This window comes from Podarcis melisellensis (genome assembly GCF_964234715.1).
Source record: "Podarcis melisellensis genome assembly, chromosome: 3".
Taxonomy (NCBI): Eukaryota; Metazoa; Chordata; class Lepidosauria; order Squamata; family Lacertidae; genus Podarcis; species Podarcis melisellensis.
In genome coordinates, this window is record NC_138530.1 from 40523947 (window position 1) to 40549472 (window position 25526).

Below are 25526 nucleotides of genomic sequence, written 5' to 3' on the forward strand. Positions count from 1 at the left end.
TGTCAAGCATATATGAATGACAAAAAAAAACAAAACAGCAAAGGCTCATAATACTTCTGAAGTTTAAAAAAGAATGATTTAGAGAAGGCATTTCTAGGAAAAATGCATGTATTTTACACTGAAGAAACAAGTGGGAGCAAAATATTTTCATGTCCTCTTTCTAAAGGACAGGTAGCATTTTCACACACTAATTTGCTCCTTTTCTTTTCCTTTATAGAGCTAAATACCACAAGTTAAAATATGGCACCGAGCTGAATCAGGGAGACATGAAGCCTCCTAACTATGATTCAGGTAAGGATTGATTTGTGTAAAGGAAAATGAGACTGGGCAAAAGAGAAAAAGCTGCCGTTTTGTGAAATGTGTTGACTTAGTCTGATATGTATGTAATAGAAGGCTCTGAGGGGTTGGGTATAACTACTGGCCCTGCACACCCTCTGCCTCTTCACAAGCAAATCTCCCTCTCTCTCTCCAATTAAGTCTGTGGTGGCGCTGTGGGTTAAAGCCTCAGCGCCTAGGACTTGCCGATCGAAAGGTCAGCGGTTCGAATCCCTGCAGCGGGGTGCGCTCCCGCTGCTCAGTCCCAGCGCCTGCCAACCTAGCAGTTTGAAAGCACCTCCGGGTACAAGTAGATAAATAGGGACCGCTTACCAGCGGGAAGGTAAACGGCGTTTCCGTGTGCGGCTCTGGCTCGCCAGATGCAGCTTTGTCACGCTGGCCACGTGACCCGGAAGTGTCTCCGGACAGCGCTGGCCCCTGGCCTCTTAAGTGAGATGGGCGCACAACCCCAGAGTCTGTCAAGACTGGCCCGTACTGGCAGGGGTACCTTTACCTTTACCTTTAAATTTAACCTTAGCCTTCATAGCTGTTGTCCCCTTGGCTTAAAATGAAATCACCTGTAGGTTGCCAGACCCGTAATATATAAAACGATGTTAAGGAGGATGCTTATTGTTGGTTTTAATTCTTGTGCTCTCTTAACAAACAGTTTGCTGGTCCTTCTGTCCTTAGTGGGAGGTTTAAAGAAAGTTACATTAGGAAGATACTTAGTAGCTAAGTATTCTCCTGTGCTGGCATGCTGCATTTGCACCCTTTGTTTCAAAATTTCCTCATTACCGAAAGCAACTTGGTTTCTTTCTCTTTTTGAGGGAGTGTGACACTTTGTGAACAGGTGGAAAAGGTATACTGTTGTTAAACTTATCACAACTTTTTATGTTCCTGTTCTGAATTCTTATGTACAGTTTGCATTTGTTCTCCTGTGTTGTATAGGTCATTGCAAAAACACAGATATACAGTGGTACCTCGGGTTAAGTACTTAATTTGTTCCAGAGGTCTGTTCTTAACCTGAAACTGTTCTTAACCTGAAGCACCACTTTAGCTAATGGGGCCTCCCGCTGCTGCCGCGCCGCTTCTGCGCAATTTGTGTTCTCATCCTGAAGCAAAGTTCTTAACCCGAGGTGCTATTTCTGGGTTAGCAGAGTCTGTAACCTGAAGCGTCTGTAAACTGAAGCATATGTAACCCGAGGTACCACTGTATAGGAATTAAATGTGCAATATTCTACAGATGTAAATAATTAAGAGTGTACTGATTTTATTTTTTTAAGCATGCTGTAAAGCACAAGACTGCTTAAGAAAGGCGGGTTTCAAAACTATATTGGTTTTAATATTTCAGATGAAGGGAACGAAACTGAAGTTCAGTCACAGCCAACTAGTCAGCTAATATGGAAACAAGGACGACAGCTACTCAGACAGTAAGTGACCTAAAAACGGGTTTCGGATGAGGGTCTTTCCTATCTGGGACAGAACCTTGGACCTTTTTACAGACAAAACACATGCTCTCCTGCTGAGCTATGCTTCTTCCCTGAGGATAGATAGCAAAATTGTAACGAAGGCAGGATGAGGTATTGATTAAAACTTGAATAGCTTGTGATGAGAAAAATAGGGTGGGGTTAAAGCTTGTCACTCTTGATGGATGGTTCTTAAATTAGTTCTGGGTTGTCCTGATAGCAATAAGGATTGGGTATGGAAGGCTGCTCATTCCACTCCTCCCCACTTGAAAACCCCATGTTTAGTGTTCCTGTTTGGAACTTCTGGTTCTAGATTGAGAGAACTGGAATTCCTTTCACCAAGAGCCTTGAGTTTACTGGAACTGACCAGCAGGGCTGGGTGACAGGTGAGGGAATTCAGAAGCATGACAATATTTATTCTTTGTGGTCATTGCAATAATGTTTGAAACCTTTTTGCTCAAAGGTTTAAGGATTGCAAAAAGATTAAAAGCAAATGTAATCAATTTCTGACTTTAGTGTAAGGCAGTATTCATGTGAGAAGGGAAGCTAGAAGGAAATGCTGTTTGGTAGAATAGACAGTTGAGAGAACACAAATTCTTATAAACTTGCCTAATGGCCAAGAACGCTTTGGTAAGGCATTGGTTTTGATTGTGGAAAATTTCTTATAAAGAGTTGCCTATATAAAAGTAACTGTATTTATGAAAAAAAATGGGTTGAAAATGCACGGAGAACTTTTGTTTCTTTTGGCAATTATAATGAATAAAGTATTGTGTATATGCAGACAGCAGAGCTCTTTGCCTTTCTTGGGGACTGTAGAGACTGGTACTGCAAGAGACAATCCCCTCTGAAACTGACACAAGAAGATTTGTAAGCCTGTTGTGTCAGCACACAGCTACATTCTTCTTCTTACCACAATCTATTGGTTGATTCTGGGTGGATTGTGGCGATTGACTGTAACATCTTTGCTGATAGCTCACGAGCAATTGACATGGTTTCTATATATACAGATATCTGCAAGAGGTGGGATACACTGACACCATACTGGATGTGAAGTCAAAGCGGGTACGAACTTTACTGGGTCTCTCAGGTGATGGTCCAGAAAGGGAAAATGACAAAAACCAAGAATCAATGGTGAATGGCACAGATGCTGAGATTAAAGAAAAGGTGATGATTGGGTAAGTGCTTTTGACAGTGGGATGCTTCCAGTGGTACAAATTATGCTTTTGAACATAATGTACTTAAGTAAATTTTCCAGTGGTGTCATATACTGCACCAGTTTATTACATTTCAACGTTGTGCATATATTTGCTGAATTTTTCATTCTGTTCCTTGTAAGCTAAGCAACTAAATTTGCTTAGTCTAGGAAAATTAGTGGACTCATTTTTTTTTAAAGTACTCTAGTAGGTTACATCAACTCAATTTAGGACATTGTTTGGTCTGTGAGTAGCCTGTTCTTCTAACAGATATTATGCAAGTCTTGAAAGAAGTGTCATGTCCTGAGATGTAAAATGCCCCTTGCATCCCAAACTGTAAACACAACAATTGCGTGTACTTTCATAATGTATGTTAGTAATTTTGCTGATGGCTTAGAACAGATTTGGATGGAAACTGGAGGGAGAAAAGACTTAAATTGTTCATATGAACTTTGGGTTCAGGGGATTCCATTCCTGTGGAATTCTTTATTTTTCTTTGGTGACAACTCTGTTGATAAGAGTGTGTTCTTATTTACTATTATGAGAGTAGTTCTAAATCAGCAGGGATAAATAACAAAAGACAAGAAAATATTTTCAAGAGCATTTTTTTTTAATTTGCTGCTTTCTAAGGTGATGTAAAAATGTCATAATGCTTCCTTAAAGAAGAATTACTTGTTCTGTCCATGGAAAATTTTATGCAAGTCAATGTATTTGCTAATGTACAGATCCCAGTGAAAACTTTTGCACTCAAGAGCATCATGTGGACTTGGGATGTATCCTGGAAGATATTGAATCCATCAGTGGAAACATTATCTTGATAGTTTGACAGTTATAATCTTACTCACACATGTTTCATAATGTTTACTGAAAGAAATGGTTCACTACTTCAGATCAGCACACTGGTGCTATAAAAGATAAGTACCACAGCTCAGCATGACTGAACTCAGCAGGGGACACTAAAATAATTAACCTTTGTATTAACATCTAGGATTTCCAGTGTTTGCCGTGGATGTAAAAGATGCACTTTGTCATTAACATATTTGGCAGAAGAAAAGCAAATGAAACTGGGTGTAGCCTTGTGTGGGATACCAGTTAGTTCTCATTTTAATACCTGCTTCTTTAGTTTAATGATGTTACCTTTTCCTTTGCAAGTTAAGTAAAAAGTTGGGGGAACTGCATTGTTCTGCTATCTGATGCACAGTGTGCAGTAATAAAGCTCAGCCCATGTAACATTTCTGATTTTCAAATTGACTTTGAAGCATTGTTGTAAACATTTGTAAATCTTACTGGGTAATATGTTTAAGGTGTTTTTCAAGCAATAAATGCTTTACTTCTTTTTTCATGAAAATGCACCTTTCAGCTGTCTTGCAAATTGAGTTTTATAATTGATAAAAGTTGTTAGTTGACTCAATTCTAATTTGGAATTCCTTCCAAGAGGTTCATGGTAAAGCTGAATGTACACAAATATCAGAACTTGTTAAAGGATCTTGCAGTAATAGTAATGTTAGTTTTAAAGTTCTCTGTTCTAGAAAGCTGAGATTGATTTTTTTTAAGCTTACATTTTAAGAGTAAGGTTGTGCCAGGTATTTTCCAGTTCATACTAACATGCCCAAGGACTAGCGCTTTGCATATATTATTATTATTGATCTAATTGATTCTGTTTATGAATCACTTCCCATAAAATATGTCAGAACACTTCACAATGAGAACTTCAACAATGAAACTAATTAAAAACAAATTCTGTATATAAAAACAATTTCAAATCTGATACAGACTGGGATTAAAACCTTGAAAAAGGAAGGCCTTCAATAGGCTCTAAAAGATGACAGAGATGGTGCCTCTCTGTTGTGTAACGGAAGCAGTTTCAAAGGGTAGGTGCCACCACTCTGAAGGCCTGGTTCCAGACTTCCTGCTGTTATTTTCTGCCTGTGTTTCAGCTAAAACAAACAACTTGCATGGGCTGAAAACACTTCCAGTTGCCCAAGGAGTGACATAGGTTTCTGCTGATCTTGCCCACCCTGGCCAGTAGCTGCAGATTCTTGTACAATATGAAGTGTGCTCTGAGGTCACAAGATGCTGCACAGGCAGGAGGAAGTGGGAAAGCCACTTTCTTTGAGCAGAACATTAGGGTTCTATATTGCTATTTTGGTGCTTTTTTCCCTTATTACTGCCACTTGATGTTTCTGGGACTGACCAAAAGCCAGTCAAGAATCATGTTGTAAATGTGATGACATCACTTAGCCAATCAGATTTAGCTGCATTACAGCGTCAGAAAGCCAATTCAAAGTGAAGATCATGTTTCCTGATCTCACATGGAATGGTCTTAGTGATGACATCATGCGACAATTAGACTTGACTGTGTGACATCACAAAGTTGATTTGCCGAATGCCAGAAGGGGTCTCTTGTTCATAGCATTATTGGGAATATTAATGAGCACTTAGGCTTATAATAATAAATAAATAATAAAAGTTGTAGCTGAATCCGAGTCTCTTCCACATTTGCGCCCTTTCTGATGTTTTAGGGATTCTGCTATTCTGCTGTCTCTACTCTCCACCTCAAGTCATCATCAGACAAAGAAACTATAGAATTGAAATCCTTTTTTAAAAAATTCAGATAAGACCTAAGGAAGGTGTATAGAAAAGATGTAACAAGCCCTTTTCTGTGTAACGTATGTAATAGAAGAATAAGTGTACATGTCATGTGATTATTACTTTTAAAAGATAAACCTTACGATACTTCTTGGATTTTTCTGTGTGATGTTATCTGATTTTCAATATTAAGATTCTGCACATTGTGATATTTCTATTTATCTGGGCAGTAAACTGTAACTGCACTTTTAAAAGAATTTTGCATTAATCAATGTGATATTTGCATAATTTGTTGGGCAGTGTGTATAAAAGAATTCAGAATGTGTTCATCACTTGAGACTTGTATGGGACAGTGAATATCATTTCTTTAGCAAAAAATTTGCTTTAACAGTGTTAGTGTGATTACTGTTGCTTCATGTCCACCATTTATGCATACCTGCCAGTGTGTACAGTCTGCATAAAGTGGAGAATAGGATCACTCTGTGTGCACCTATCACTTCCCTGGACTGCCTCATTTTCACATAGATATCTTTACCTAAACTCAACTTCAGATGTATGTGGGCCTCATTGGCATTAGCCTTACCCCTAAAATTATGTGTGTAGAGTTGCATGTGCATAAATCCTATTTAAATATTATATCCAATTCGTAGATTCCAAGCAGACACGACTTAGGAGCAGGCAGCTATTTTAATTATTTTCTGCCACCACATGCAGAAATATTCATACATCTCTGAAAAAAGGTTATACTGTAACGTTTCTACAATATGGTGCTAGTTAGCCACAGAAGGCAACATGTTTTATGACATTTATAGGACACACAATAGCAAAGTTCTCTGGGTGGCTTACAGTTAAATCTGAATGTATGTTTCCAGAACTTTTGAGACACTTAGGCTGCAATCTTATGCACTTTTGAGCATAGGATTGCACTATTGGCCTTATTAATATATTGACAAACATGCATGGGATTTTTTCTTGAAATTTCAAATTTAAAAAATTGTAGCCTTGCTAACTTTCCTTTACATTTTTCTATACCTTGACTGACATGGCATTAATTATGACCTGGCCCGTTTTCCTTGTTTTACTGCCTTTTGTTGCATAATGAAAAATTGCTTGTTTGCAACTGCCTTGGTTACCCACACAGCCTCCTAGTATGCTTGAAGCTATATTTTAAATGAAAATGCAGTGTAGAAATAATAATGAATCCTCTCTCATTTTAGTGTTTAACTAGTAATCGGAATCAAGTGACGGGTTAAATAAGAGAGGCTTGTAGCTGGAAACTGTGCACATTTAAGAACAAAATAACAAACTCTGGATCCAGCAGTGTTTTATTCTCAACTTTCTTCATAGTTTCAGAAAAAGAAACAATACAACTATCTGGATAAGAGAAAATGTATTTAATAGTTACTAAGTGAATGAAGAAAACAGCAATTAGTTTATTTAGGAAAACCTGAAGAAAGTATCAGTAAAGCTAGGTGTTTGGGGAGCTGCAGTTGCGGCTTCATTTATTTTATTCTTGTCCAAGACGGTCCCCCTCACCTTGTGTTGAGAATCTTGAAATCCAGCAAGTTGCTTCTTCTTCTTTTCAAAACAAACAAACAAACTCCCCCACCACTGTCCCAAGTAGTAATCTAGAAACTGGAGGTTTAAGCATCTAACTATATCAGTGAAGACATTGCTTTCTAATCTCAAGACAAAAGAAGACAATTTCAGGTATCAATGTGAGAATTGTGATATTGCTGATTAGTAGTGGTTGGCTAGTCTGTTGAAATGTGGATTCATATATGCTCATTTTCAAAAGTAGTGCTGCTTGTGGTGCTGTATGTGCGTTTTCTTCTAAAAGTGGATAATTTCAAATTTTCACTTTTCAAAGTGTTTGCTCAAGTGGAATCCATGTTAAACGAAGCGTGGTAAATAAATTTAAAGAGTTTGGATCAAGAGGTAGCCTTCTGCAAATGGAAGAGCTGGCAATCCAGTGGAGGCTGCCATTCACAGAAAGAGGAAGAGGGGATTCTTAACTTCCTGAGCACATTTTTAGGGGCACCAGGGGACTCTGCTCATGTGATCTCTGGATCCAGCCCAGAATGTAATAAAAGGCCCCTTCGTCGTCATTTTTCATAGGAATAGCTGTTTAAGTCTTATGATACATTCAAGACTAACAAATTCGCTATGTCACAATCTTTTGTGAACTCCAGTTGCTTGAATTTCAATCCTAAATAGACAGAGGAGTGTGTATGTATGTATGTACACACACACACACACACACACACACACACACACGTGTAAAAGAAAATAGGGGACGCTGGAGTTAAGTGGTAATGAAACACATTAATGGAAGCATCTTAGCATTGTTGAGTAATCAACCAGTTGCTGCTGTGGTGAAGTATCATTGCATATTTTGCATACATTTAAGTTCTAATTGAATTATCAGAATATACATTTTATATTTCATTGTAATTTAACTCAAAACATTTACAGTTTTCCCCTTTGCTTGTGTGTGTATATCTTCAAACCAAGAGTTATGCTTTGTGCATTGAATGGAGTGGACTGTAGTCTATAAAAGAGTGTGTACTGTCATTTTTTTTAGTCATGATGGTGCCATGAGACTCATTCTAGTTTTTGTCTTGCACCGCAATATACATTTATGAATGTGAAACTGAAGTTCCAGTAGCACACAGAGAGAGATCGCGTGGACTAATGATAAAACTCTTTCAAACCAATGCTGTGTATAATGACATGGATGCCAAATTTTATATTGTTGTAAATGTTTGGTTTTATTATGAAAATAAATAAGAACATTTATATATTAAAAAGAAATTGCAGATCCATTGGAGAATTATATCATTTCCCCTATATTTTTTATGTGCGTTTGGCTTTGTTAAACATAATGAAGAGAGAAAAACAGACAAAATAACCCTTTGATGCTATTTTAATTTTTATCTAGGAAACCAGATTTGACAGACTCTGCTTCGCTGCTAGAGACATTTAAATTCCTTGAAAATGCTGCAGCAGAATTTAGTGATGAGGACGAAGATGATGATATTGATGGAAGAGAGAGAACAATCATGGACACTTCAACGGTGGGCTGAGAACTCTTAATCATAGAACAAGACTTTCAGTGAAGGGATCTTAAAAATCATGATATGGCATATATTCCAATCCTTATGTGTGAGCAAATGCAAGGATTTAATTGTGGCACATTTTTGCAAGTCGGTCTGATAAATAGTATTCTAGTACTGTATTGCTACCTCCTGTCCAATTAAAAGAAGCCTAGCTTGGCCTCCTCCTCTACGATTTACACACGGCTTTGATTAAATGAGATTAAATTCCCTAGTGTTCTAAAGATTATATAGTACATTAGTATTGAAGTTAAATTTAAAATTAACAGTGATGTATATAGCCTTCTCTTTTGTGTCCCCGTCTGCCCTAGAGTGCAGGGATATGTAGAAATAATACAGACACAAGTGTTTCATTTCATTTTCTGTCCTTCATAGATTGTGAGGAAAAGGGTGCTATCAGATAGCAGTGAAGACCGAGATACTGAAGAGGCCTTGAAGGAGTTTGATTTCTTGGCTACATCCGATGAAGGAGATGGAGAGTCAAGAAGTTCAGGAGACGGCACAGACTGGGGTAAGGAAGTAAAAAGGAATTCTTCAGAAATGCAGGAACTTGTTTAAATGCAAAAAAATGTAGCAGTTGTAATATTGTTGAGGATATGCTGCTGTAGCTATGGGGTGACACAAACCCTGCCAGATCCTCCCCACCTTTGTATTTTATCTAGATAGAATAAACAATTTTATTGAAGTTATCATTTTCTATGAATAGTTCGAGTTAGTTGTAAGATGTAACTTTTAAAACTCTGTTCTGTAAGGAAATTGGCTATTCTTTGGGGATGCCACTAAAACATCATACAAAACCTTCTAACTCCTTAGGAACATGGTGTCTTAGCCATGCAATGCTACGGAAACTGGCTGTAGAGGTAGGAGAATGTTGTAGGTCATGTGCCTGTCATGACTTTGTGTGTTTCATGGGTTGGCCAAGAAGGAAACAACGCTTGGTTCAGTCTCATTACATAAGAGAACGACCAAGACATAGACCACCTCCACTTCTTGATACTTCTCGGCATTAAAGCCCTTGGGCCAGAATAAGCCCCACAGAGTCTGCTTTGGCATTAGCTTCATGACTTCAGGTGGTGAAATGGTAGAGTAAAAAAACAGAATGAAATGGCAGACAATGTGAGCCTGTGTCAGGGCAAAGTGGCCAGTCTGACATGCAGTGTTGGGGCTTCCCATTCCTTCTGAAGCCAGTTTTGCATGTTGGGTTCACTTTCATTCTCCGCACTCCCTTTGCCTACCAGACCAAGATTGATATTTAAGAATGTATAAAATGCTTAATATAGAATATCTGTGAGTGGTGAACAAGAGGACATAAGAATAAATAATATAAGATCAATCAAATAAAAACTATGAAGCATAATTTAGCTTCTTTTGTAGATTGTATCTCTGCAAACTCAAAATACAACTGGGGAAGACCAGAGTAAACAGAGAAGTTTTCAGCAGGTGTCTAAAATGCAGAATATCTGTCTCCTTACATGTCAGTTGTTATATACATTATTTTTACTTGCCACTTCCTTGATGGCATCCTTGATGGCATTTCACTTCTTCCAGAGTGGCCAAATACAAATAATTCAAAACGGGATTGAAATGGTGCCTTTGCCTTTACAATCTGTTTCTGAAGGGTCCATCATACTAACCCATTTCCTGCAGATATTCTTGTAATCCTTTATAAACTCATACCTATCCATATTTGCTGTTCCTCTGGGGCTGTGTGTGTGTGTGTGTGTGTGTGGAGAGAGAGAGAGAGAGAGAGAGAGAGAGAGAGAGAGAGAGAGAGAGATGCTCCTTTACTTGGGAGCTCTCCTCCCTGGCTGATACTCCAGTTACTTCACTCTTAGCCAGTTTCTGTTGCAGTCATGATTGGTTGGTCCTTCTTATCCGGCATTGTTGTTGTAAACTCTGCATCTATTCCCACTTTATTAGCTACTTGCTTCCTGACGATCACTTTTTGCTTAGTTTCCCAGCCTTTGAATTTTGTAACCGCCATTTGCTGAACTTCCTCTGCTCCATCCTGTCCACATCTGGCTATGTTTTGTTTTTCTTTCTCCCACACCTGTTCAAATGGCATAGGTTGAATCCATCATACCTTATGCTCCACTGACTCTGGCAGCCCAATCACATGCATGCTTTACCTGGAGGAAGTCCCACCAACTTCTGTGGGGCTTAATCCTAGGTAAGTATGCATATGCTATGAACGAGAAATCTGAGAGCTGGATACTGTTGTGCATCAGTATTCAGAAATGGAAGAAAGAAAACATCTGAGTAATCTATATAGTTTATTAGAGCAAGATTTGCCTCATGTGACAAACAGACTTTAAAAACAAACAAAACGCTGGAATAGGTTACTTTTCAAAAAGCCACTTGAATGAATTTTTAAATGTGTTCTCACAGGTGATGCATAACCAGAGGTAAAAACACGTTAGGACAAGTCAGAATGCCATTTCTACACAATATCTGGGGTTATGTGTAATTATAGCAACTCCCTTCTCCTTGTGACCCTCCCAAAAAGGTAACAACAGGTGGAATGCCATTTCATAAGATCTGCAGAGGTAGCAGCAGTGTTGTGCACCTGACATGAACACAGTCAGGTGGTTGGCATCAGGGATGTGAAACACAAACAATCTGTACCTTTTTATTGGCTTCTTGCTGATGAGAGTAAAGAATAATAATAATTGGGGGGTGTATTAGTTTTTGTTACTATGTTATGCATTTTTGTGTTTTTATATTGTAAACTGCCCTGTGATCCTTGGGTGAAGGGCGGTATAGAAATTTTAATAATGATGATGATGATGTTACAATACTCCATGTTGGCTTCATTGTAATACAGACACTCTTGTATAAGCAGATGGCAAGTTGCAAAATTCTTCTGAAGTTCAGCCTGCGCTTGGAAAACAGTTCCCAAAACGCTGTGTTACATGTCATTACAGAACGTACATTTAAGTGTGCTTTCAGATGGAATCCTTTGCAAGTGTTAAACATGCTCACTTGGCTTATGCGACACCAGCATGGGTATGAAAATGTGCCAAGTCCTGTGGTAGACTTTGCTACTCCGAATTGACTTGCAGGATCAGTAATGTGGCAGTCTCCAAATCAGTTATTAAATGAACCTATTATTAGATGATACCCCTGGGCTTAAAGTACCTTCATTCCACTTGCTTTTTCATGTTACACTAGTTGGGAGGTGCTTGTTATTTTGATGCAGCCTAAGATTCAGCCTTGGTGTAAAGTGTGGTTTGTGGAACCACAGGACCTCTGGGTTGTGTGCCTTCTGCTATCTATAGCTGGTGTAAAATGTCATAATTTGAACTGTATGAATGAGACCAGGTTATTCTTACAGCTCTTGAACACCATTATTGAAAGGAGACATGCCCACATTGAAGAATAATGCCTAGATTTACTGTTTCTGTTACTATCTAATGCAGCGGTGTGCCCGTTTTCTTACTAAAGAATTTTAGTAATTTATTTTTATCTATGTTGCGCAACATAAGAGAAACCCAGTCAAAAGTAAGTGGGTATTCAAAGACTCAAGTAACATAGACAGTGAAGACTGAAAGGCAAATGTTTGAAGCAATTACCAATTACATTAAAAATGAAATATTTGCACTCAGAATGAATAAAGGGTTGGGATCAGAAACTGGCTATTGCTAACACCAACCCCCAATTACATTTTTGAAGGCTTCTGAACAAGTGAAATAGAATGGCACTTAGGCTCAATTGAGCTGTGGTGGAGCCAACATTCATATTTTGGCTCAGTCCATTTATAAAGTGGAGAGGGGTGGGCGGATCTTACTTTTAACAGTACAAGCTGTGCAGCAAGGGGAGCGCTGAACTCTTTCCCCACTTATGCTTTATCTGTCTGCAATCAGTTGCTCCAGCAGCTTTTATCCTATTTCTGACTGATAACAGCAGTGAGCTGAGAACAGAGAAAAGGAGCTGGAACAACACTTGAGGGAAGGCATGGCGTTGCTCTGCTAAACAGCATTCCCCCTTCCTCACCATATGAACAAGGTAGACATGTGAAAAGAAGCACATACCGTTTGGCCTTCAACTGCAGCACTGTTTATTGTTGCCTTAAAAAACCCCCAAATGTATAGATCAGCAACCTCTGCTGCCTTCAGTGCAAAATACTGTAAATAAATTACTTATAGATCAGCAGCTGCTGCCTTCTTCAGTATCAAATAAATAAATGACATAAAGAGGATGTTTCATTTGTTTTACTTTGTCTAGAAAAGGAAGACCAGTGTCTCATGCCTGAAGCCTGGAATGTGGACCAGGGAGTAATAACCAAACTGAAGGAACAATACAAAAAGGAGCGCAAGGGGAAAAAGGGGGTGAAGAGTAAGTGGAAAACATTGCACTTTAAAATTCATAAATTCCTGCCTCTTTTCACTTCACCAATACTATCTTTCTTTCAATGTTTTCCTCAAACTACTTACTCTTTTACTTTGCTGCTCCTGACTGCTTTCCTGTTCACAGTTACCAGGGGTGGAAATTAATGATACTTAAAATCCAGAGGTGTTGGGGTCATTGCTTTTATCCAGTTGGATAAAGTATTGGGGGGGATGCTTTTAAAATATTAATATTTAATTTTTGGCTACCATAAAACACTTCTTGTTAAGGTTTGTCCAAACCAGCCAATTTTTGCTTGACTTAGAGACCATAGAGGCTGTAGTTGATTGTGTGATCTCTCCTGGTTTGTACTTCTGGGAATCTTTGTGCAGAACTTAATGCTTCAGAAAATGATTGCTAATTATTCCATCTAATTTTTGAAGTTAGTTTAGTCTGTGCGCACACCCTGTCATTTACAGTGGGCAATGCAACTTGGATCAGGAGAACCATTCAGCTATTTCCAAGGATTTGGGTTTGCATTTGCTTTTATTGAACAGCCTTCCCCGATGCTACCTGGCAAAACGCTTTTGAAACTGAGGGAGACTGAAAAATGCTCTGATAGTATGCAAAAAGCTACTTGCCATGCACAGGCCTTTGGACTAACCTTATATCACTCGATATGTTCAACTGTTTATTTCCCTTTGGCAGCCCTGAGACAACTCCTTCCAAACAAAGCAAACAGCTTTGTATGAAGTTATAAACTTTGCCATCCAGTGGAAATACCTCACGCACCCCCCCAGCACATCTGAGAAGTTAGGGTGTGTATATAGGGGGGTGTACAGTGCATATATTTAGCAGTTGCTGTTTTTTTAAAAAAAGAAATAATATAGTTCTGGAGAAGAAGAGGAGATATATATAGTGCAAACCTGTAAAGAGCAGCTCATGAGAAAAGCAGACAACTGAATCTTTGGTCTGGACATACCCTTAACTAGAAGTGAAAGATAAAAGCAAATTAATTTCTACCCTTGTTTCTTTGTAATGTTTGCTACATGCAAGTCATGCTATCCTCATAATTTGAATGCAGGGCTCGAAATGGGGGGAGGTGGAATCTTACCAGGCTTTTAATAATATCAGTAAGTCCTCATCAAACTTCGCCTAATTTGGTTGAGTGCTATTTTTATACCAGGCAAACAATTGGATCAGTATTTGAAGTTTAATTTCTAGCCCTGTGTGTCATACTTCCTTTCTGTGTTACATCTCTTACAATATAAATCCATTACATAGAAGCTGTGTGCTCAAAATGTGCAATGCAACCCTTTTGGATGTTTAATATGGAAATCCTAGGTTTATATGTCATACACAGCAGTTGTATTCTGAAAATTTGGGTAGCAATTATATGGAACAAATGCACACAGAAATCAAGATTAACAAAAAAAAAAAAAGATGCTTAATTTTTAATGTTAGTCTTTGCAAAATTCATTTAAAAATTACAGTATTAGTTTTCCCCATTATTCTTGGGGAGGACTTTGCTAAATGCTAGCTTTCAGCATGTTGCAGAGGCTTTTGTTCTGTGCAGCCTTGTAGTGTTAGCACTGTTAAGATCATAGAACAGATAATTTTTCAGCTAAAAAATATTATGATTGGATCACAGTACCAAATTTTGGTAGTGTTAAAATATATTTGGTGATTACTTGTGGGCCTAATGGCAAAAGGCACGATAGAGTCTGAAATCTGGATGAATATATTCCTCTATTTTGTTGCTCAAATTGCAATACTCATTCATCATGCATTTACAAACCTGAGAGAAAGTCCTCCTTACATCAGCTATTTCTTCTGCTTTGTTTACTATGGTAAACTCTAAAATATGATACCTGGCAATTTACCTGTATTTCCCCTAGATGTTGTAGGGAGAGGAGGAGCTGCAGGTCTCCCTCCTTGAATTTTTTGAGAGTGCTCTACTGAAGCATAACCACTTCACTGATTCCCTGTATTCTACATCTGAGTATTGAAAAGAAGGAAGTGGATAATCCAATTTATTAAGTTTTTTGGTTATGGAGAAATGCTTCAGCAGCAATAACACAAGTAACTTGTCCCTGTCACCTTGCAAACCATTCTTTCAAAGTGCTGTACATCGTGTATTCCTCTAAAACATCATTTAGGGGTTAGCCACTTTTCTGGGACAATGTCCAGATCTCCTGGCAGCCTGCCACATTCTGTTTTGTTTTAAAACCCTAAGGCTTCTTCCATCCCACCCAATTCAGCTAATGGGACTGAGATAGGCTTTACTCTGGCCTAATGAAGTCCTATCCACTGATCCTAAGGCCTACTTCAGGAGTATTCATTCTCCTGTTCATCGGTGTTGGCCCATAGTATGAGGGGATATGCTCTTGCCTTAGTCATTGCTCCAAGATCTAGTAATTCAAGTTCTTTACTAGATTCCCCCTTGTGAGGTTTGGCAAATTGCTTTTCCCTTTTCCATTCATTCCTCGCCACCCAAAAAAATATCAGAATTTGGGACTCACTACAAGCTTGTTAAATGTTGAGACTCATGCATAGAACATGGATAGATACGTGGTCTGAATATCATAGGTAGCATAGGCCACAGGAGTTTATGGCACTTTGCATTAGAGCATGGGCCTCTGCAACTCGTCATGCTGAATCCAGCTCACTAGCAACATAGGCTGGAGCTACATTGATCTGTAAAACCATTAATTAAAAATAACGTTATATATCACTCAATCCATTTTTCCATTGCTGGCGACTCGCAGCTCTGCAGCGCCCCCTGGTGTCACATTCTTATAACACATTTTTAATGTTATAACCTACCAGTGTAGGTTAGTCCCTAGTGTAGCCTGCCAGAGGCTCTCACTTTAAAACTATTTTTTGCTCCCTACCTGAGACTACAAGAACTGAGGTGGGGGCTGCCAAATGCCAAGCAGGTCATGATTGGTGGAATGTGTTTCATTTGTTGAGTAGCAAACTATTGATCAGGATGAGATAAAACTAAAACACAGAGGACTGCATGAAAGTGGTGCTCAACAGAGTGGCATACCTAGCAGAAAAGAAATAGATTTTTAAATTTGAGATGAAGCATTTGTTTTGACTGGAAATTATTATGTGTATAAGCAAATTGGGTTTTAAAACCTTGCCACTATTCTTTCTGAACTAAAGAGCTAAATGTTTAAACAAGAGTGATGGATGAAAGAATGGAATTTGCTTCCCCCTCTCCCAGCTTTTCCCAATATGAAAAATAACTGGTTATGAATCTTAATTAAATGAAATCAAGTAGCGTTTTGCCATTACAGAAATTAAGCATCTGCTCAGGGCCAACACTCTTGGAAGATGCATCAGTTATGCATAATAAAGAATAGTTTGTAACTGTGATAAATCAGTTATATTTGGTGACAGAAAGGTTAAAAGTGGAAATCTAGGGGCATGAATGTTCAGCTGTAAAGCATATATAGCTTTAATGAGTGTGCACACCTATAGAATTTTGTATATTTGCAGACAAGCACTTCTGTTATAGTCTTGCAAAATCCTGAATTGTTTGTCTGAAACAAATATCAGTCGTTACAAATCATTGTTATTATTATGGCAGGATTTGGACCGAATAATTTGAGGAAAGTGCTGTGATTCTGCTAGGCTGTTGTAAAAAGTCCTTGTGAAGTGTGCCAAGTTCAGACCTGTCTTAGAATACACTTTAAGGTGACTAGAAATAGTTTTATTATTTAGTAGATTAGGAAAAACGGTTATGGACTGTGGGTAAGATATTTTCCCATTCTTAATTAAACTTACAACAGGAAAAACTACCGAAGATATGTTTCAGCCTCAGTCCTATATAAAACAGTCAAAACAGGGATGTGGGAAAATGATGGAGCAAAATGCAGGTAAGTTTTGAGAAGGGCATGGGTTTTCACCACATGTAGTTTCAGGGAGAACAAAACCAGCGACTCTTGCTTGATTGTTTTTGTTTTTCAATTTTTTAAAAGTAATTGTCATTGTTTAGATTGTGGCACGGTCACAGTCCTGCACAATTTTGTGAAAGTTTGAAAACAAATGTAACTCACAAGTGTTACAGTCTTTGGAAAAATAAAATTATTTTTTGTTTTATTTGCTGTCACTTGGATGCATTTTACATTTCTCAAGCAAGTCCATGCAGTGAACAGAAGTGTGTGTGTGCAAAACCTCAGTTTCCATCACTTCCTTCTTAAAGCACTTCATTTCATGCCATAAATGTAGTTACTGGTGGAAGTAGGAATCATTATTTGACTCACGTTCATCTTTTTCTTTTGCTATAAATAGCACTCATTGTCATTATTGTTGGTGCAACATGTTAGTTAATAGTAACACTACTTTTATTAATGTTTGCAAAACTTTCCCCCCACATTTTGTTGTTTTTGGCCAGGGCCCAACAGGTCAAAACTACAAGATATGCTTGCTAACTTGAGAGATGTTGATGATCTGCCTGGATTACAACAGTCAGCCATGTCTCTCACCAGATCCAGTACTTCACGGCTTATTGAACAAGAAATCAATAGAACAGATGAAGGTGAGGGCTGCTGTGTGTGTGTGTGTGTTAAGTGTGTGTAAGGGGTGCATAAGAGCTATTGCTTTAGAAATTGAGGCCTAATCAGGCCTGCCAGACCTCTCCATTTTGGCCAAACTACACCCTTTGGGGCCCTAAATTGAAAGGGTGTTTTGCAGGCACCTTTGATGGGTTGATCAAGTGGTGCTTGCAAAATAGGGCTTTGGAAGGTGCTTCTGAAGGCCTTTGCAGTCGCCTGACATCATTGTGACATTCAGGCCCGACAGGTCTGATGGCTGGGGGAAATAACAATCTGACATTTTTGGCCAAAAAGGGTCCCTACTCCTGAATTAAAGGAACCTGAACTAGTTGATATTTGAGCTTTTGCCTATTATTCTGTCAGCTTTGTATATGTGTTCTGAAGCGAAGATGATTTTTAGATGATGCATGTTGTAGCAAGCATAACCTTACAAGAAGTAATAATCCTTCCTATGTGAAAACAAAGGGGAAATCACAGGATGGAGCTTCCTACCTGTAGTTTTTATAATTATTTGTATTACAAATACATATGATATACATTTCTCTTAAAAAAGAAATCTCCCCCAAACTGTTATCCAAATATTTGGGGGCATCTTTTTAGCTGATTAAATGTTCTCCAACTAAGAGTTGATTAAATGCTCCATCCTTCCTTTGTATATATACTAGTCTTTCAGTTTTGCAAATCTGCTGCTGTGCATGGTAATTCTTATGAGTAAAGTGCCCTGGAAAGATTGCAAGACTACTGTGTCCTGAAAATTTTAACTTTGCTAGCATTTTTTTCAAGCACATGGCAAATTACAGAACCAACGCTTAATGCACCTTACCAGTACATAAAGCAGGAGTGGATTAATGGTAGATCTGGATCTACTGGAAGCTCTGGATGATTTGAAGCAGAGTGACAAGGTTTCTGACTAGTAATGGCAACAAAATGACCCTCTTAAATTATGCTGCTAGAATGAAGAAAATTGGAGGCAAGTAGTATATTAAGGAAGAAAGAAAGGAAGGCAGGTGGGTGGGTGGGTGGGTGAAGAGAAGTAAGCAGCCAGGAATAGATTTTTGTGTGGAAGGACTGTGAGCTTACATAAGTTTTGGTGCTCAGAATAAATGTTTGGATTCAGAAGACTTTAATTCTAGGTGCTTATCTTTTGCACCAGTCTCTAGTTGATAGATATTGGAGGGAAAATTAAGCAAGTCCTGAAAACAGTTCCCCCTTGGCTTATATTAAAAACATCACCATTCCACTGTCAACAAGCTAAATAATTGGTTTTCTTTAACATGTCTTCCAAGAAAGCCCTTTTGATTTCATGTTAAACTTAACCTTGCTAAGTTTAAGGGGCAGTTTACACTCAATGAGCATCTCGTGACCCGCATTCAAATGAAGGTACCATTTGTGTAGACCGGCACGTCCCCATGGGGTCTTTCCATTTCAGTTATTGTGGGTGACACTTTTTGAGAGGCTGCAGTTGCAGAAGTTGCAGCTGATTCTGCCTCAGAGGTAATAATGCCTCCAACGTGAACGCTGTTAGATACCAGTCCGGAAAACTCCCAGTTGCCAATTGCTCTAGTCGTGAACTGGATCCTCTGTTTAAAATTGCTATCTGGGCATATTTATAAATAGAAAATATGTATTTGTCATGTAATGGCTACTAGTCTGATTAAAACAGCTTCTGTTGGCTGCATTTTAAGAAGTGGATGTAGCACACTACATGGAACAAGTGCAGCAGAACATTGAACGATCAACAGCCCACATGCTTAAAATATATGCTTTGAAAGACAAAATGTTACTTAGCAACACTTGGAGAAGTGGGGGGAAATCTCCTTTTGCTTGGAACATTTTTTCCCCATCCCATGTTGGGTTCACTGCTGGAAAGGCCTAGGTGGTAGTTTTCCCACGATTGTTCAGTTGGGTGTCCTGAGCTTTCAGTCTCAGCATTGCTTTGACCTTCACACAATTGGGCTGAAGGCTGCCTTCGGTTTTTGAATGGGTGTTTGATGTTTTGGCAAACTTACGGCGATATTTAGGGCTTTTACAGGTGACCCCCGGCCTCAGGCCGCCACATGTACTGTTTTTACTTCGTTGCATTTTCCTAGCATTCAGAATGCAATATTTTTATTTTTAGGCAAATACGAATGTGACCCACCCCCTTTTTGGCCCCATTGAATTTTGGGCTGAATATTTTATTCTCCCTTTGGAATCAATGGGACTACCTGAAAACATCAGAGTGAACTTGGATCAGGCCCATCTAGTCCAGCACTCTGGTCCCACAGTGGCCAACTAGATACTCCAAAGGATGCTTACAAGCAGAACCTGAGCACAGCACTCATCCCACCTGCGATGCAATTGGTATTCAGAGGACGCGGTGGAACTTAGCCTCTATGGCTAGTAGTCATTGATTGCCTTTTCCGCTATGAATTTGTCTAATCTTTTCAAGTTGTCAGAATTAGAGTGACCACCCCTGCCTCTTGTAGGAGTGGATTCCATAGTTTAATAAGAATAAGAATAAGAATTTATTTGTACCCCGCCCATCTCACTGGGTTGCCCCAGCCACTCTGGGCGACTTCCCGCATATATAAAAACATAATAAAACATTACACCTTAAAAAGCTTCACCATACAGGGCTGCCTTCAGATGTTTCCTAAGTGTCATATAATTACTCATCTCCTTGACATCTGAAAGGAGGGCATTCCACAGGGTGGGCCGAACGATGGGGGTGGAGAGGCTCCTTCAGGTATACAGGGCCAAGACCATTTAGAGCTTTAAAGGTCAGCACCAACATTTTGAATTGTGCATGGAAACGTACTGGGATCCAATGTAGGTCTTTCAGGACCGGTGTTATGTGGTCTCAGTGGCTCCTCCCAGTTACCAGACTAGTTCAACTATGCATTATGACTCAGTTAGTCGAGCATGAGGCTCCTAATCCCACGGTTGTAGGTTCAAGCCCCACATTGGGCAAAAGATTCCTGCATTGCAGGGGGCTGGACTAATTGGCCCTTGTGGTCCCTTCCAGCTCTACCGTTCTATGATTCAAAGTTCTTTCTTGTATCTTCCAACATTCAATTTCATTGGCTGTCCCTGAGTTCTGAGTGTTATACAAGGAGGTTCAACCTCTCAAATCAATTCTATGGATGCCATTCTTTTCTTCCTACTATCCCAAGATTACTTTTCTTCCCCTTAAAACCAGAATAAGTGCAAAGGCCATCTCCTGACAATTGCTTTCACCTCCTGCCCCACTGTACATATTACCAGTTTTGTACTGAATCTAGCACCAGTGTGCTATGTGGAAACAATTTGTTAAAATATTTATATCCCCCACTTGCAAAGTATATTGTAAATTTAAAATAAAACATAAAATACAAAATTATAAAATGCACAAAACAGGAGATAGTTGCATGAGATCAGATAGGAATAACAGATGCTTTGTAGCAGTACTTTAAAAAGTTGCACTGTTCATTTAAAATAGTGGTAATAAGATTTAATGGCAACTTCAACTAAGCAAAATAAAAACAAAAAATGTAAAGCAAGTATTATCTCTTGTACAATATTGATATGAATATTTAAATTGGCTTTATATTTGATACAAATATTGTCAAATAGTTCAACTTTTGTACATACACTTTGTAGTAGTAGTAGTAATAATAATAATAATAATAACAATAGACAACTAAGCAAACTGTAGAGGCTGTACCATACAAGGTGAGCCACCACTGAAAAAGCTCTGCTAAGAAAAATCTTTAGTTGGGTTCTTCTTTCTCTTCAGTTACTAATTTTCATTAACAAAAAATGAATGTCCGTTGTGATTTTGTTTTGTTTCAGTATTCTTTAAAAAAATTAAATTACTTTTCACCTTATTTATTTATGTATGTATTAATTTTTTACTCCTTACCTTCCTTCAAAGGGGCCTAGGGTGGCAAATACATAAATTCGAAAACAATACAATTAAAATATATATCCTTCCCTAGAACTACAAAACACTTGAAGAAATTGGGTGGGAGAGGGGTGGGCATGCAAGAGTCAAATCCATACCACCGTTTTCCTTTGTAATGAACCAATAGGCCCTGGAAGTCTCTTGCACAAATCTTAGTGCAATCAGCCAAACAGTATTTCCTTTTGTAGTGCTTAATTGTTTTGAACAATTCTGAAGAAATCAGCTTCCGAGGTATGTGTATTTAAGAACTTTATTTCTGGCAAAAATTAGATTCTGCTGGTGCTGATTTGCGCATGTTAATTTCACTTTGTTTTGTAAAGAGCTTACTCTACTGAATTTCAATTGAACTGTTTATGCCAAGCTTCTGATTGTATGGAGTACTTAACTTTCATTTCTTCTCTTTCAGTGGAAGCTTTAACATTCCCTCCTTCATCCGGAAAGTCTTTCATTATGGGAACAGATGAGGCCCTTGAAAACGAGCTGGGTCTTGGGGAACTAGCAGGCCTAACAGTAGCCAACGAGGCAGATTCTCTGACGTACGATGTAAGTGCTAGTTTGTCACTGTTGCCTCTATTTTTCAACAGGTAAAAACTGTGATAGGAAAATAGGAAGAAGCTGCCTTATAATGAGTCATTGTTCCATCTAGCCCAGTCCTGTCTACACTGACTGGCACAGGCTCTCCAGTGTTTTGGACCAGAGTCTTTCCTAGCCCTATATGGAGATGCTGGGGCTTGGACCTTCTCTATGGAAAGCAGGTGCTTTACCACTGAGCTATGGTCCTTTTGATCTACCTTATAGGATTGTTTACAAGGGCATTTCCTCAAGGTAGGAGTGCTGCATGATGCTCTGAAAGTCACAATAAGCCCAAAGGTCTGGCTCACTGGCTGCTACAGCCTTCTCCACTCCCTCTTTCGCTTCTGTGATCTCTGCTTCCTCCTCTGCTTTTTCGTTCCCTCTTCCTCCCCACCTTTTTTCCTGATTTTCTTCCGAAACCCTTCCATTGGTGAAACAGTTGAGGAGCACTGTGGCAACAATAGGGCATCTGCTACCTCTTTGTAAAGACATGCAAAGCAACATGGCTGGAGTGGCTGCAGTGCCATCTATAGGCAATTCTGACCTCGGCAGCTCAACCATTTGAATGCAGCCGTGTTCCTTCGCTTTGCAGTGGGAGGGAGAATGTTCTTTCTCTATCCTAGGTGCCAGACCTAATAGTATGGTTCCTTTGGTGACCAGACTTCTAGAATGTTGTGTTCCTGTACAATGCATAGTTTGGAAAAATAATAATTTAACATGTAAGATTAATAAAACATGCAACCATGCAAACATGCAAGAATATGAAAGCTTGCATTCACAAGGGCGCTCTGCCATTTATCTCTTTAGCAATCGATTCTCATAAGTATAATCTGCTTACAGTCCTACAAATGATGTCTATGCTGTGCTGATCCCTGAACTACCTAAAGCTGTCTTAAGTAGAGGATGTTCTTTTACAGGACAATGCTCTGATGTGGCAGTAGTTATTTTAAAATTGGATGTGGCTGCTCTTTCCAATGCATGGCCAAGATAAATGATTTATTGCTGACCATTTATTGCATACACTTCCAAAAGCTTTTCAGAGGCACTGAATGGGTTACTTTCCATATGAATTTATCAACTTGTTGGAGTCATCAGCCGAGGCCTTCCTTTCTATCTCACTAGCATTGGTGTCGCCTTGAGAAAGGGCTTTTTCAGGAGCAGTGTTCAGACTTATTTTGCCAGCTGTTCATTGTTGATTAATGATTGCATTGTATTTTGCTGTTCCATGCTGTACATGTATTACAGTTTTCATCTGGTATTTTAATGTAGTGATTTCGGATTGTATCTTTCCATTTTGCAAGCTACTTGGGATGAAAAAGTGGAATATATATGAAATAAACGGTGAAAGCACGTTTTAAAGAAGGAATAAGAATGAAGCTCTTTTTGCAGATATTTAAAGAAGCCACCTCTTGTGTGGATGAAATAGTAGGGAGGAGGGCAGAAAGTATGTGGACATCCAAGAATATATGCAGGCTTTTATGAGAAAGGGAAGGCAAGCGTAATAATTCAGAGCAAAGAGAAATTGATGAGAAGGGGGAAAGAGGAAAATGAGGGGCAGAGCTTGAAGTTTATTGATACAGCTGCCAACTATTCATAAGGCATGCTGTGTATTTCTTAAAAGAGAATGCTTGTCCCCTCAAGGTTCCATCTCACGCTGTTTTGCAGGCAACACTGTTAGAATGAAAAAATACAGGTCGTGCAGCTCTTGATGGTTTTTTGTTGTTGTTGACTTTAAAGACTGGAGGGTTAACTTTAATAGGAAAAAACAGTTGCATCTCTATTTTTTCTTGTTACTTTTCCTGTCACATAGTCCAAACTCTGCATTTGATAGCAGGAAAATAAAATACCATCTGTTTTGATAGTTCCCTGACTCACGTTGGCTAAACTGAAGCTTTTGTTTTTATTACCACAGATAGCAAACAATAAAGATGCACTGAGGAAGACCTGGAACCCCAAATTCACCTTAAGGAGTCATTTTGATGGAATAAGAGGTCTTGCTTTCCATCCAGTTGAACCTGTGTTAATTACGGCATCCGAAGACCATACATTAAAAATGTGGAATTTACAGAAAACATCTCCAGCAAAAAAGTAAGATTGTGATTGTTAAAAGATATGTGGAGATTAATTTTTTAGACTAATCATTGTAGAAACATGGTAGCAACATAATGACTAGTTTAGGCCTGATTAATCCTCTCAAGGATAAATATTACCTGCTGACTCACTTATTGGGTTAAGGAATATTGTTTCTCTTCCAGAATGCATGCCAGTTAGATTTAAACCTTATAAACATTTATAAATCTAATAAATGGCGCGTGTATATATGTGATTGTGTATCATATCGAATTACATAAAAGCAAATAAAGGTCCTCTTTAAGTAATAACCTGTTGCCATTATAAGAAAAGGGAATTTACCCATAGTCTTCAGTATTCTTCTATATATCAAGAATCTTAGGAAGGATCAGTTGGTATTTACAGCAAAAAAAAAAAAGAAGAAGAAGAGAAAAAGGCAGCTGTTGCCGCAACAAGAATTGCTTGGTTCTATAAATATTCATTAGAATGCTGTGGGTAGACTGTTGATGGGGACAGACTACCTCCAACACATGACACTGGTGTTAAAAGACCAGCACTGGCTTCCTGTGTACTATTGGGCCGAGTTCAGGGTGCTTGCGCTAGTGTACAAAACCCTGAATAACCTAGGCCCAGCATACCTTAACCCCAAGTTAATTATTACTGGGATCATTGAGGGGAGCCCTTCCCACAGGAAGTTCGACAAACACCATCTCTGCCCCTACTAAATCTCGGGACTCTTGGTCAAAACTGTTTTATTTAAGGAGGCCTTTTCACCCTGAATGCTTCTCAGATGTTTTACTTTGAAAAAAATGAAAATTCTTGAGTTTTAAAGTTTTAGAGGTTTTATGTTTAAAATTTTGAATATTGTGTATTTTGTTGTTTTGTAAGCTTCTTCAAGACCTACATGATGAAAAGTGGGATATACATAAATACATACTGTATATACATACATAAAATAGCTTTGCAAGAGCCACATTTTTTGTCTTTTTCCTTACACAGTATATAGGCTATTGGTGGTTGGCCACTGAAATCAGCTCTTGCTGATTCACAGTCCTTTTTTATTCTTTCTTTGTTTGATTATGATTTTTACAAGGAAACTTTGCAGAACAAGAAATGACTGCCTGTGGCTTATAAAAAGTGGGGAGGGGCAAAGAGGAGGAGTCAGGGACACTTAGTGTGCATGTAGAGGTAAAAGTGTTCAAAAGCGTCCTGTCAGTTTAGGCCAGGCATAGGCAAACTCAGCCCTCCAGATGTTTTGGGGACTACAACTCCTATCATCCCTAGCTCACAGGACCAGTGGTCAGGGATGATGAGAATTGTAGTCCCAAAACATCTGGAGGGCTGAGTTTGCCTATGCCTGGTTTAGGCTAACCTGGAAGCAAACTTTT

The 25526-nt window shown here is 38.7% G+C and overlaps 1 protein-coding gene across 3 annotated transcripts in view; it reads left to right on the top strand.

Moving 5' to 3' along the window:
- The window catches only part of STRN (striatin), a 54665-nt gene that overhangs the window by 13704 nt on the left and 15435 nt on the right, over nt 1-25526 (top strand). Inside the window, exons 3-12 of one of the 3 annotated variants that reach the window (XM_081905365.1) lie at nt 218-291; nt 1667-1745; nt 2789-2956; nt 8505-8640; nt 9055-9190; nt 12904-13014; nt 16806-16892; nt 17411-17554; nt 21902-22038; nt 23981-24156. In XM_081905365.1, the coding sequence (XP_081761491.1) occupies nt 218-291; nt 1667-1745; nt 2789-2956; nt 8505-8640; nt 9055-9190; nt 12904-13014; nt 16806-16892; nt 17411-17554; nt 21902-22038; nt 23981-24156 (1248 nt within the window). The remainder of the gene's footprint in view (nt 1-217; nt 292-1666; nt 1746-2788; nt 2957-8504; nt 8641-9054; nt 9191-12903; nt 13015-16805; nt 16893-17410; nt 17555-21901; nt 22039-23980; nt 24157-25526) is intronic. The other 2 variants (XM_081905366.1, XM_081905367.1) reach the window with 2 other exon arrangements.